This window comes from Podarcis pityusensis, assembly GCF_964106645.2.
Source record: "Podarcis pityusensis genome assembly, chromosome: 2".
In the NCBI taxonomy this organism is placed as follows: domain Eukaryota; kingdom Metazoa; phylum Chordata; class Lepidosauria; order Squamata; family Lacertidae; genus Podarcis; species Podarcis pityusensis.
Genome location: NC_138029.1, coordinates 112,663,245 through 112,676,289, shown reverse-complemented (window position 1 = coordinate 112,676,289; position 13,045 = coordinate 112,663,245). Strand labels below are relative to the sequence as shown.

The following is a 13,045-nucleotide window of genomic DNA, read 5'->3' as shown; positions in this document are numbered from 1 at the left end:
TGTCAAACTTGTGAGCAAGTCCTTCATAGCCTGCAAACCTTCCACCCCATCGAAAATTGGAAATAAAGCTACCTCTGGCCTTTTGGTCAGCTTTAACCCAGCGATTTCTGTTATCTCCTTAAACACCCTTTGCCAGAAAAATTGCACACATTTACACACCCCCACATGTGAACATAATTCCCTGTTTCTTGGCATACAATTGCAGTTTCTGCTTTACAGGGAGTCGGACTAGATGACTAGATGACTAGTCCCTCCCAACTCTTACAATTCTATGATTCGATGTTTCTCTAAACTGCAGGTAGTTCAATTAAACTGTACTAAAAAGTTTTGTGAGCCCATTTTTTTTTAAAAAAAACACCTCATATTTTTGTCTACCCCCTCAGTGATGACACCTGGGGCATCCCACACCCACCACACACCCCCTTCCTCCGCCACAGCAGCTTCCCCAAGTCGAGACGTATGGTTCTCTTCTTTGCTTCCCTGCCTTACCTCCAGCAGGGATGCCTCAACTGTGGTCGCCTGAGGGGCAGCCCTCTCCACCTTCCGGCCGTCTCCATCCTGAGCACACAGCACTACAGAGAAGCTGCTGTCGGTCATCAGGGTGGGAGGCAGCTTGGCCACTAGCAGGTCCGTCCGGTTGGCTCCTCCTTCCAGTTTCAGCTCCTCGAGGCTGCCTCCCCTCTCCTCCAGGTTCACAGCTTTCAGCTGAACCGAGCTGGCTTCAGGGGACCGCTTCAAACCAGTCGCTATAACGACCAGGTAAGTGGGCAGGCCTGTTGAAAGGAAAGGCAAAAGCTCAATGCAGAACTGGCAAAAACGACAGATAGATTAAGAGAAAAAGACAACAGCGACTTTGAAAAAGAATGGGAACCATTTACAGTGGTACCTCAGGTTAAGTACTTAATTCGTTCCAGAGGTCCGTTCTTAACCTGAAACTGTTCTTAACCTGAGGTATCACTTTAGCTCATGGGGCCTCCTGCTGCCACCGTGCCTCCAGAGCACGATTTCTGTTCTCATCCTGAAGCACAGTTCTTAACCTGAAGCACTATTTCTGGGTTAGCGGCGTCTGCAACCTGAAGTGTATGTAACCTGAAGCGTATGTAACCCAAGGTACCACTGTATATTATATTTGCAGAAACAAAGAAAGTCAATAGACTTGATGGCAGGATTTAAATAAACATTCACATTATTAGTATTAGAAAATAGTGAAATATTACGGTGTGTATTTACATTTATTTTTATGTTTTTAGGCTTGATGTTATGTTATTAATAACTTTTTCTGTTAGGAGATAGCAAAATGGGTGAAAAGAGAAACAAACCAGAAGCGGAAGTTGGGGGAAGCCCTGGAGGGGAGGGAGAGAGGAATATATAGTAAATGTTAAGAATTTTGAGATGTATGTAATGAATGAAAAAGAAAAATGAATAAAAAAAATTAAAAAGAAAAAGAAATGAAAGGCAAAAGCTCATTGGACCACGCCTGTTGCTGGGAGAGTACAGGACAGAAGAGTAGGGACGCGGGTGGCGCTGCGGTCTAAACCAATGAGCCTCTTGGGCATGACGATCAGAAGGTCGGCAGTTTGAATCCCCACAACAGAGTGAGCTCCCATTGCTCTCTCCCAGCTCCTGCCAACCTGGCAGTTTGAAAGCACACCAGTGCAAGTAGATAAATAGGTACAACTGTGGCGGGAAGGTAAACGGCATTTTTGTGCGCTCTGGTTTCTGTCACGGTGTCCCGTTGCGCCAGAAGTGGTTTTGTCATGCTGGCCACATGACCTGGAAAGCTGTCTGCGGAAAAACGCCGGCTCCCTCAGCTTGAAAGCATAGTTTCCTTTGACTGGACTTCCCCTTGGGGGCATCTTGACGGGACAAGGTGAGAACAGGATGCCTGCCTCGATGGGCCGCTGGTCAAATCCAGCAGAGCTATTCTTGTATTTTTTGTTTTCATCCAATCCCAAAGATGCTAAGTGTGCCTGCTTATTAGCAGGGCAACTGGAAGTATCCAAGCCTGCGATTAGGCTAGAAATTGGCAGCAAGCAATAATGTCTGAGGAAACAGGTGAGGCCAAGGTGTGGAATGGAACCAACAGAGGGATTGTTTTGTATCTGACTGCCAAAGAATATCGGACAGTTAATAGAGACAAAGGCTTGGGGGTGGGGGGAAGTATTTTCCAAAAACCAACATTATGAAAAAGCAGAACATATTAAATTGAAATTCTACGGAGAGCACAGATGAAAAGCTAAACAAAAAATTATGAAAAGACAAATGTTTTGCGTTTTGCCAATCAATTTTTTAAAAGACAGGTGAAATCTTTTAAATGTCTAGGTTTGAGCTATAAAAACTCCGTCTTCTAACAATACACATCCCACAAATGGTTTCCATATTATATCTTGGTGTTCTCCCATGAATAAACTCAGTATTGGGGGTTTTTAAATTTTTTAAAATTCCTTTCTAAAATCATGAAAAATTTGATTGCTTAAATTGGGTCACTTTTCCCACAGGCCCACCACATACATTTAAATGATCCCTTAATGGTTCGTTCTTTCCAACACACTGGTGAACTTGTTTTTTCTGAATATATGATACTCTCAGTGGCATGAAGTACACATTTTGTGCAGATTTTATTGATGTTTCTTACAGCTGGGTGGAAGTAGACGCATAGGGAAATTTGCCCCATGAAGAAGACCACTTGTTGCTCCTCAATGTCTAATTCCCAGTCCACTTCCTATGGTATTTTAAGACTGGATAATGACAAGGACTTTTTATTTTTTTAAAAAAATCACTGTCACTCCCCAGTGCACCCCCCTTGCTGCTGCCGCACAGCTGTACAAAAACTAACACCGAGCCACTGAAGGAGAATGATCCCATACATACCTTGCACAGGGGAACTATCCATCATAAAAAGCCCAGGGTGGCGTCCGTCCTTTGGAACCGCAAAGTAATACAGGAAGTCAAAGGTGCTCTGACCTGTCAACAAATACAAGCGCTTTTTCACGGAAATTCTCAGGTGTAAAAAAAAAAGAAAGGGTTATTTATGTGTTTTGTTAGCCCAAAAATGGAAAACGAGCAAAGTCCCAACTAAAGAAGAATGGCAACTTAAACTGATGGAATATGTGCAGCTTGCAGACCTAACATAAAGAAGAAGAGAACAAGAAGAACATATGTTTAAAGAAGATTGGGAAATGTTTATTGAATATATGGGGGGAAATTGTGTACACTTGAAAACGTTGGCAAGTGTTAAGATAAATCCAACGGCGTCAACAAGTTTTGATGGATGTAATAATGGAACAATGAATGGTTTAGTTTATGGAAAATATGCAGGGATTTTTGATATGCAAAATGAACCATGGAAAGAGAAGAAGGGAAGTCACTGATATTTTAAGGTTGTTTAAATTAATACTCTAAATTGTAAAACAGAAATAGATAAATAGATAGATAGATAGATAGATAGATAGAGGTAGAGAGATAGAGAAATAGATACAGAATTTCAGTAAGAACAAGAATAAAAGAAACTTCCCTGGAGAGAGCATTCCACAGACGGGGAGCCACTGCAAAGAAGGCCCTGCTCTCGTGTTGCCACCCTCTGGGCCTCACTAGAAATCATTTGCTCTAGAGAACAGAGTTTCACCGTGTCGGGGGAATCGTTTGCTCAAAGATCAAAAAAATATGGCCACTGTTTTAGGCCAATAATAGATCCGATGCAACTGGCACTCCCTAGCGCCTCCAGGTGTGTGCAAGATCATGCAGAGGAAAAATGGAGCTCAGCATTGTGGCCTCACTTATCCCAGCACTTCAGTTTAGCCTTTCCTCACCTTGGACGTGCACAGAGTAGTGGCCTTGCGACTGAAGTGTCAGCGTCCATTTACCAGCATGGAGAGGGGGAGAAAGGACTGCTCTGTAGATGCTGCCAATGGACTGGATCTTGGCCAATGGACCGCTGGCTGATGAAGAAGCCTGTCTTACACCTGCATGGAAGGTCACAAGGGGAACATAATCTGGGTTAAACGTTATTCCCTTAAAATTGGCTGGACTGGATAAACGCTTCGAGGTGGGAGCTTAGAACTGCAAATGGGTCCATTCATCATCATCATCATCATCATCATCATCATTTATACCCCACCCATCTGGTTGGGTTTCCCGTCACTCTGGGTGGTTCCCAACATAAGAAAAACATGATAAAAACTTGCCGAAACAGGGCTGCCTTCAGATGGGTAGTTGGTAGTGACCTTTAAAGCCCTAAACAGCCTCGGCTCAGTATACCTGAAGGAGCGTCTCCACCCCCATCATTCAACCTGGACACTGAGGTCCCGCTCCGAGGGCCTTCTGGCAGTTCCCTCACTGTGAGAAGCCAAGTTACAGGGAAGCAGGCAGAGGGCCTTCTCAGTAGTGGCGCCTGCCCTGTGGAATGCCCTCCCACCAGATGTCAAGGAAATAAACAACTATCTGACTTTTAAAAGACATCTGAAGGCAGCCCTGTTCAGGGAAGTTTTTAATGTTTGATCTTTTATTGTGTTTTGAATATTCTGCCGGGAGCCGCCCAGAGTGGCTGGGGAGGCCCGGCTAGATGGGTGGGGTATAAATAATAAATTATTATATTATTATAGTTGTTTATTTCCTAGGCCAGTAATAGATCCGATGCAACTGGCACTCTCTCAGAGCTGGACCTCAGTGTCCCGGCAGAACAATTCAGTAATTGCAAATGGCCCATTCGCAACAGGTTATTTCTAATTTATCGGATTTTCTGCCAGGAGATTAAGTCAAGATTAAATGGAAAGGAGATGATACATGCTGGTGTTCTGATGCCAATGAAGTAGTGTGGGCACTGTGATAAACTTGCACTGCAAGAGAAGGTCTGTTCCCACCAGAAATACCTGCCTGGAATTCCCCTGTGACTAAGAGCCCATCCACAGGTCCCTGCCATTCAAGCCATGGGTCCAAGAGGTTTGCTTTTGTTTTTGTCTTGCTGCTTTCCCCTGGGAAAATCTACCGTTTACAGCTGAATCAGAGCAAACATTAATCCACAGAAAAACTTGATTGCTGTTTGTTCCGATTCAGCAGTAAACTAGGGGCTTTTTTCCTGGGGAAAGTGGCATGGCAAAAGAATGCAAAGTCTTGGAGCTGTGACTTGAAATCACAGGATAAACGGCAGTGTGGCTTGGCTCTAACATAACCTGATTTCTTACCCTCTGCACAGCACCTAAAACATAAAGCAAGTAGAACCCAAAGCACAGAGGAAACCAGGGTGGATAAAAAAAAACAAACGAATAATTTAAAAATCAGATTTTTTAAATTTCAATCGGAGGTTTTTATTTAAATTGGATTTTTAAAATAAAATGCTTTTGGAGGAAAAATCTTTCTAAAGATAGTTTTCTATTTAAGTTACATTATAGTCCAAAGGTTATTCATCAGGAAACAAAGATTTATTTTAAGTTTTTCATGTGTGCTAAAACTCAGTCTAAGTTTTTGTTTTTTTAATTGTTTAACCACATCAGTTAACAAACACGGATACATATGCTACAATGTTATTGTTTTAGTTAAATAAATTGTTTAAAAGTTTATTAAGCAAATGATTGTTTTTTCTCCTTCCAATAAAGTACAGCAGAAAAGCTGCCCAAAAATAAACAGTTAACTTATTAAACCTCACAATAATTCCATAATTATCTGTCTATGCATTTCCAATAGTATAACCTAATCAGTAATTTTTTATATAACTGTAAAAACTACTCTGAAAATTTATTATTCCAAAAACTGAAACCTTCATCTGGTTGTAAATATTAAGATTATACCTGCAAAAATGAGTTTGTCTGTTAAAAAATGATTTAAATCAAGTCTTACTGTCTAGTGATTTAAACCATGATTTAAATTGATTTGATTTAAATCAAATCCACCCTGAGACAGCAGACAGGTGCCACTGAAAAGCCACAGATTGTGCTACCTGCAGGGTTCTGCATCTCAAAGGCCCGAACGCCCCCCTGAATGGTCAAGACCACTTTGTCCACCAAGCTGTCAATCCAGAAGGTGTGATCCTCCAGCTGCGCCGCTTCCTTTCTCCTCCTCCGCTGCGACCCCTTAGGGCTGAAGATATTCCCTTTCTGGTGGCGGAAGAGGGTCACCTGGAAAGAGTGAAGCGACGGGGGAAACATGTGAAAAAATGTGTGGTTTGAAGCAGAATGTGTTTTTTCTGAATGCACAGCAACTTGAAGGCAGAGTCTTTCACAAGGCTTTTTAAAAAATACAGTGGTACCTCACAAGACGAATGCCTCGCAAGACAAAAAACTCGCTAGACGAAAGGGTTTTTGTTTTTTTGAGCTGCTTCGCAAGACGATTTTCCCTATGGGCTTGCTTCGTAAGATGAAAACGTCTTGCAAGTTTGTTTCCTTTTTCTTAACACCGTTAATACAGTTGCGACTTGACTTCGAGGAGCAACTCACAGAACGCGGTGTGGTAGCCTTTTTTGAGGTTTTTAAAGACTTTGGTGATTTTTGAAGCTTTTCCAAAGCTTTCCCAACACCGTGCTTCGCAAGACGAAAAAAACCGCAAGACGAAAAAACTCGCGGAATGAATTAATTTCGTCTTGCGAGGCACCACTGTAATTATGAAAATGCCGTTGAAGCCATCACATCGTAGGACAGGCATAGGCAAACGCGGCCCTCCAGATGTTTTGGGACTACAACTCCCATCATCCCTAGCCAACAGAACCAGTGGTCAGGGATGATGGGAGTTGTAGTCCCAAAACATCTGGAGGGCTGAGTTTGCCTATGCCCGTCGTAGAATCAGGTTGGTTATCTCTCTCAAATGACAACAAAATCAGGGGCACAATTCATCTCTCTCAAACGATAACAAAATCAGGGGCACAATTCAGCTAACAAGCCCCAGCAGCAGAAGCCTGCACAAACACTTTTGCTTGCAGAGTGGGGCTTGCTTCCCCTGCTCTTCCCACCCCCCATAGATGGCTGGGAGATGGGTCAGGAAAACCCCAGACAGAGGGGGAGGGGAGGGAGGAGAGGGCAGGCTGTTCCATCAGGCAAGCAGAAAGGCTTGCACTGACGATTGGTGTAGCACTATGTAGACTGGGATAGCTCAGTCGGCAGAGCATGAGACTCTGAATCTCGGGGTTTGTGAGTTCGAGCCCCACATCGGGCAAAAGATTCTTGCATTGCAGGGGGTTGGACTAGATGACTCTCGTGGTCCCTTCCAACTCTATGATTCTTTGTTATATTACTTCCCGAGGGCTGCAACTTTTAGCTGATCAGTTTAAGTCAGGAGTCAGCAACCTTTTTCAACCATGGGCTGGTCCACCATCCCTCAGACGATGTGGTGGGCCAGACTATTTTTTTTGGGGGGGGGGAATGAATGAATTCCTATTCCCCACAAATAACCCAGAGATGCATTTTAAATAAAAGGACACATTCTACTCATGTAAAAGCCATCCGTGGGCCAGATTGAGAAGGCGATTGGCCCGCATCCGGCCCCTGGGCCTTAGGTTGCCTACCCCTAGTTTAAGTAAACCAATTAAAAACATTTTTTTATAAACTCGAAAAGCGTCCTAATGAATAGGCCAGTGGGTTTTATTTTACAATGTTTAAACGAGTACAGTGGTACCTCAGGTTAAGTACTTAATTCGTTCCAGAGGTCCGTTCTTAACCTGAAACTGTTCTTAACCTGAAGCACCACTTTAGCTAATGGGGTCTCCCGCTGCTGCTGCCACGCCGCCGGAACACGATTTCTGTTATCATCCTGAAGCAAAGTTCTTAAGCTGAAGCATTATTTCTGGGTTAGTGGAGTCTGAAACCTGAAGCCTATGTAACCTGAGGTACCACTGTACTTAAAAATAAGCATTCCCCCCTATTTCCCCCTCTCCACCCCCCATTACCGAAGATGTGCTGGATTCACCGATGATTTCCGACACCCTCTGGATGTTCTCGTTGTCCGTAAATATGATCTGGCCGCCGGAGCTGTGAGCTAGGCTGATGTAGAGGTTGAATCGGTCTGGGGAAAGTGTTTCCCTTTTCACCCGGGTTCTGGAGGGATCTTCTGTTATTAAGAAGGTCACCTGACGTCAAGTGGAAGGGGGGGGAAGCAGCTTTATATTGGGTTCAGGGCAGACAGATGGTTTCATTCACAGCCCATTTTGCCCTGGATTTTTACAGAACCGTAACAAAAATTACGCGGGTGGCGCTGTGGGTTAAACCACAGAGCCTAGGACTTGCCGATCAGAAGGTCGGCGGTTCGAATCCTCACAACGGGGTGAGCTCCCGTCGCTCAGTCCCTGCTCCTGCCAACCTAGCAGTTCGAAAGCACGTCAAAGTGCAAGTAGATAAATAGGTACCGCTCCGGTGGGAAGGTAAACGGCATTTTCGTGCGCTGCTCTGGTTCGCCAGAAGCGGCTTAGTCATGCTGGCCCCATGACCTGGAAGCTGTACGCTGGCTCCCTCGGCCAATAAAGCGAGATGAGCACCGCAACCCCAGAGTCGGTCACAACTGGACCTAATGGTCAGGGGTCCCTTTACCTTTAACAAAAATTCAGATCCCTTATCAGTGTTTTTCAAAATCGAGCATCATGAAAAGCAAACAGCCCAGCCCACCTTGCATTTCTGTTCCTGAATGAGGGCTTCCACGCTGTTCTTCAGGTGTGCATCTTTAGCGGATGCATCAGTAAAGACGAAGATCTCGGAGTACGGCGGCGAGTTCTGGAGGGCAAGCTGGAGAAGCGGACAAGGACAGGTGAGATTCCTATCTGTTGAACCAAGGACAGCATTCACCTCCTTGGCGATAAATAACAGCCAAAGAAAAACCCTGGAAGAGCTTATGGCTGGTTGCTTTGGCTCCAAACAGGCTCTCCATTTTGTAGGTTCAAGACTATCAAGTACAGGAGTTCCCCTCACTCTTCTGGTAGCTCACCAATAAGAATTAACGAGCATTTGGTAGATGGATAGTCCTTTTATTACAGCATTATGTTGCAAGCACAAACAGGCAACCCTCCGCAAGGATATCAGTTGCCTACTCAGATTCCTCCCCACTTCCGCAGCAAGAAGCGTGCCAACGGGAAGTTCCTGTCGACATGCAGAGGGCTGGGAGGCCAGCTGGCAAGCCCCAGCTGTGCCGTCTCCATCCGTCGGCCCGTGCTTTGACGTAAATCAGCAACCCGGACTTCAAAAGCCAGGGCATGCTATTAGCAGAGTGTACTACAGAATAGGCGTGAGGCTTGTGAAGTCATACTATAACTACAGATTTATTAATCATAAATCAGGACAAAGAAGCATGTCGTCTCTCTCTCATGTCGTCTCAGAGAGAACGGGAAAAACAAAAGCTATACACAAACGGAAGTTCCCAGCATACTGTGCCGGAATGTAAACAGACATGTGACATGCAACAATTCCACATGTCTGTTCCTTAAGGTGGAACAGAATTTTCAGCAGTCCCCCCCCCCATGTCTCCTTTGTTCTGTGACACGCTTGGACCTCCGAGTTTGGAGGGAGGGAGGGGTCCCCTTCACTCTCAACTGATGTATTGGCCAGCTGCTCCCTCCCTTCTGGTTGCTTAGCTACTATCTCGCAGCTGGGAAGCTCCTCTCTCAACTGTGCAGCTTCTGTGTCTGCCCATTTCTCTGCTTCTGGAAATGCTGGACTCCGGGGGGGGGGGGAATATTTCCCCTCCTCTTCTTTTAGGAGCTGATCTCCCTGCGATTGCATCTTCCGATCCAGACCAGCCCCTGACAAAGACAAGCACTTACACATTACAAATGAATTATGTGCAAGTGCCCCTTTAAATCCTCTTCTTTAGGAAAATGCCCTAAACTTCTATCTCCTTACAGTTATGACATTCATGTGAAGCAGATCAGCCAGAGAAGGTTGACTTCGCCAGATTAAAACTAAAAAAAAAATGGGCATGTCTGTCATGGTCCGGTTCACGGGCGATCAAAGTCCCGGCTGGGGACGTCGGGACCGGGGGCAAGATGGTGGGGTGGGAGCAGGAACGGGAGTCCAGAAGCCAGGAGTCAGAAAGCCAAGAGTCTGAGGAGCAGGAAGCAAGGAGTCACGAAGTCAGGGGTCCGAGGATCAAGGAGCAAGAAGCAAGGAGTCAAGGAGTCAAACGCAGCAAGGCAGGGAACATGTTGCTGTAGCAAAGAGCCGAAGGGAAAATGCTGACCTTATATCCTTTCCCGGCTCTTGCGTCCAGATGCTGTGAGTTACCAATCGGCCTCACCTGTGCGGCCGCGCCTTGCCTATTCAGAACAAACTTAGGACGGCCCCAGTCCTGCAGAGTCCTATGGGTCACAGGGCCTGGCTCCTGCACGCACACCTGACAATGTCCTCCTCTTTATATGACCCCCTAAATCCTCTTCATTCTCTCTCATGGTGTGGCTTGGCTCTGGTCCTAAGAATCACTTCTCTGACCATTCGCCACTGCCAGGCACGTTAGCTCTGCACATGCAGTAAGGCTTTGATATAGAGATATAAGAACATCAGAAGAGTGTGATGGATCAGGCCAAGGGCCCGTCGAGTCCAGCATCCTGTTCTCATAGTGGCCAACCAGATGCCCGCAGGATTCGAGCCCAAGAGCATTCTTGCCCCTCGCTGTTTCCAGAAACAAGCAGAGACGTAGAATTCTCCTTAGAGTATCAAGGTGGTACAATTCCTTTGAGGTTGCAAGTTCACGAAAGGATTGCAGAATAAACATTTATCTCGGCAGCATTTATCTTACAGTACAGAGATCTAGAAAATGACACAGACCTTAAAGATATCGCATGGATACTAACCTGAAGCGCAGAAAGGCACATTTCTGGCTCGTCTCCGCCTTTCAGAGGGCTAATGGTGTTGAGGATTTTCCAGAACTCATCCGGGTCGCTGGTCTTATGGACAGGGCCAAACTCTGGAGGGATGAGAGAGAGAGAGAGAAAGAGAGAGCATGAATGCCGATTCATGCAGACACATGTCAAATGAATAAATGAACTGTCTCAATGGAACAGCATGGCATCAGAGGCACTATGATTAAAGTTATTTCTTTTTTGACCTGCAACGGCAGATTCATAAGTGTAAATCTACACATCAACCTGTAGTCACCAAGGGATGGACATGCATATATGAGCCAGCATCAACTAACAACTGTAAGAATTAAACAGCTATAAATATTATATTATATTATATTATATTATATTAAAGGTAAAGGTACCCCTGACCGTTAGGTCCAGTCTTGACCGACTTAAGCTCAGACTCCATTTTTAAGCTGGACCTAGTATGCCTTTGTAACTTAATTACTGTTTTAAGTGTGCCCACATCAAGCTACTGTACCTGTCGTTCTTTAAGACTTATTCTGAGTGAGCAGATACTATTTTTGCCTCTTATAAGACTGTTTGTGTGAGATTGTTATTTTAAGGGGGAGAAAAGGGGGAAATACAGGAAAATCCAGTCTGCCTTAAAGTGTTCTGGATTGCCAACACTAAAAGGATAAACTAGCTTCCCTTTAAGCTGCAAAGGGATGGCACACTGATGAACTCAGTAATGTGAGGAAGGAAGGCTAGTATCTAATAAATATATCCTCTCCTAGCATCTAATCAAATGCCAACAGAAGGCAAATACAAGGCCTCCATTATAATGGCACTGCAATAGTTTCCTTATCTGGCTCCTGGCTTCACTGCCACCGAATAAACTGGCTATTCTGTTCTTAGCTGTGCTTTTCCTCATGATGACTTCTTTTGACAGTTTAAGCCTTGTACTCCTGAGGACTTAATCCTTCCTGGCCTGACATTTACCTGGGCCTATAAACAGATCTTGGATGGCATTTTCTATGCAGCGTTCCCACCTGCCAACTCACATTTAAACACCGTGGAACAGAATATTCCTCAATCTGAACCTGCTTAACTGTTGCCTCTTAGCCTAGTGCCCTTCCAGATGTTGCTGAACTACAGCTCCCATAATCCCTTGCCAATGGCTGTGCTTGCTGGGGCTGATGGGAGCTGTAGTTCAGCAACATCTGGAAGAGTCAGAGGTTTCTCCCAGCTAAAACTCATACAAGTCAGGAAGCTATGTAGAAAGACCGTGTTCCCCAAAAGTGCCTGCCCAGGTCTTGAAGATCTTTGAGAGAGGACCTTCTTTCTAGCTGCCAGCATCTGAAGGGGGTTTGGCAGGAGACAAATAGGGGGCTTTCTGGTCACCTCATCCCAGTCTGTAGAGGTCCTTTATCAAGAGAAGCGAGTCTTGCCCAGTTTCCAGGAACCTCCCTCCCTCCAGCAACAAAAGCATTCTTATGCAAGCAGACCTTTCTCCAATAAACTGACAAGGTACGGCTCAGCTGACTGCTTTATTGATGTTTCATGTGCCTTATTCTTATGTTGACTTTGTACTTTACTTTGCATTATACTGCTTTTAATTGCCTTCAAGCGTCATTCGCTGAAAAGGCAGGTACGCAGTCTGCTGGGTGCTTTCCAAATCCCTCTTTGTCACCAGAGACCCAGGCAACACCTCAGTGGCTAGGAATGCCTTCTGCCAGCTTCAGCTGGTAAGGCAGGTGTGGCCATTTCTAGACCGGGATAGCTGGACCACTGTTGTCCACAAGCTGGTATGCTCCAGCCTTGATTACTGCAATGCAGTGAACATGGGGCTGCCGTTGAGGTTGGTCCGGAAGCTGTGGCTGGCTGATGCAAAACACACAAGCTCAACGGCTCACTGGGGCAGGACATGGCCAACGCGTTATTCCACTGTGGGAAGAATTGAACTGGCTGCCAATCAGCTACCAGGCCAAGTTCAAGGTGTTGGTTCTGGGATATAAAGGCCCTGTACCAGGGATGCATGAATGATAGCCTCACCCCTTATACCAGTGGTTCTCAACCTGTGGGTCCCCAGATGTTGTTGGACTACAACTCCCATCATCCCTGAGCTCTGGCCTTGCTAGCTAGGGGTGATGGGAGTTGTAGTCCAACAACATCTGGGGACCCACAGGTTGAGAAAGGCTGCCTTATACAGTGGTACCTCAAGTTACAAACGCTTCAGGTTAAAAACAGTGGTGGAGCTTCATGCTCCGGCACCGGGGGCAGAGAGCAAGCAGGGCA

General features: G+C 45.4%; 1 protein-coding gene across 8 annotated transcripts in view; it reads right to left on the bottom strand.

Moving 5' to 3' along the window:
* Nucleotides 1-13,045, bottom strand: part of VWA7 (von Willebrand factor A domain containing 7) — a 46,634-nt gene that overhangs the window by 15,163 nt on the left and 18,426 nt on the right. For all 8 annotated transcript variants that reach the window (XM_080991636.1, XM_080991634.1, XM_080991638.1 and 5 more), the window contains 7 exons: nucleotides 10,757-10,869; nucleotides 8,583-8,699; nucleotides 7,871-8,050; nucleotides 5,933-6,110; nucleotides 3,810-3,962; nucleotides 2,872-2,964; nucleotides 490-773 (listed from right to left, as the gene is read on the bottom strand). In XM_080991636.1, the coding sequence (XP_080847762.1) occupies nucleotides 490-773; nucleotides 2,872-2,964; nucleotides 3,810-3,962; nucleotides 5,933-6,110; nucleotides 7,871-8,050; nucleotides 8,583-8,699; nucleotides 10,757-10,869 (1,118 nt within the window). The remainder of the gene's footprint in view (nucleotides 1-489; nucleotides 774-2,871; nucleotides 2,965-3,809; nucleotides 3,963-5,932; nucleotides 6,111-7,870; nucleotides 8,051-8,582; nucleotides 8,700-10,756; nucleotides 10,870-13,045) is intronic.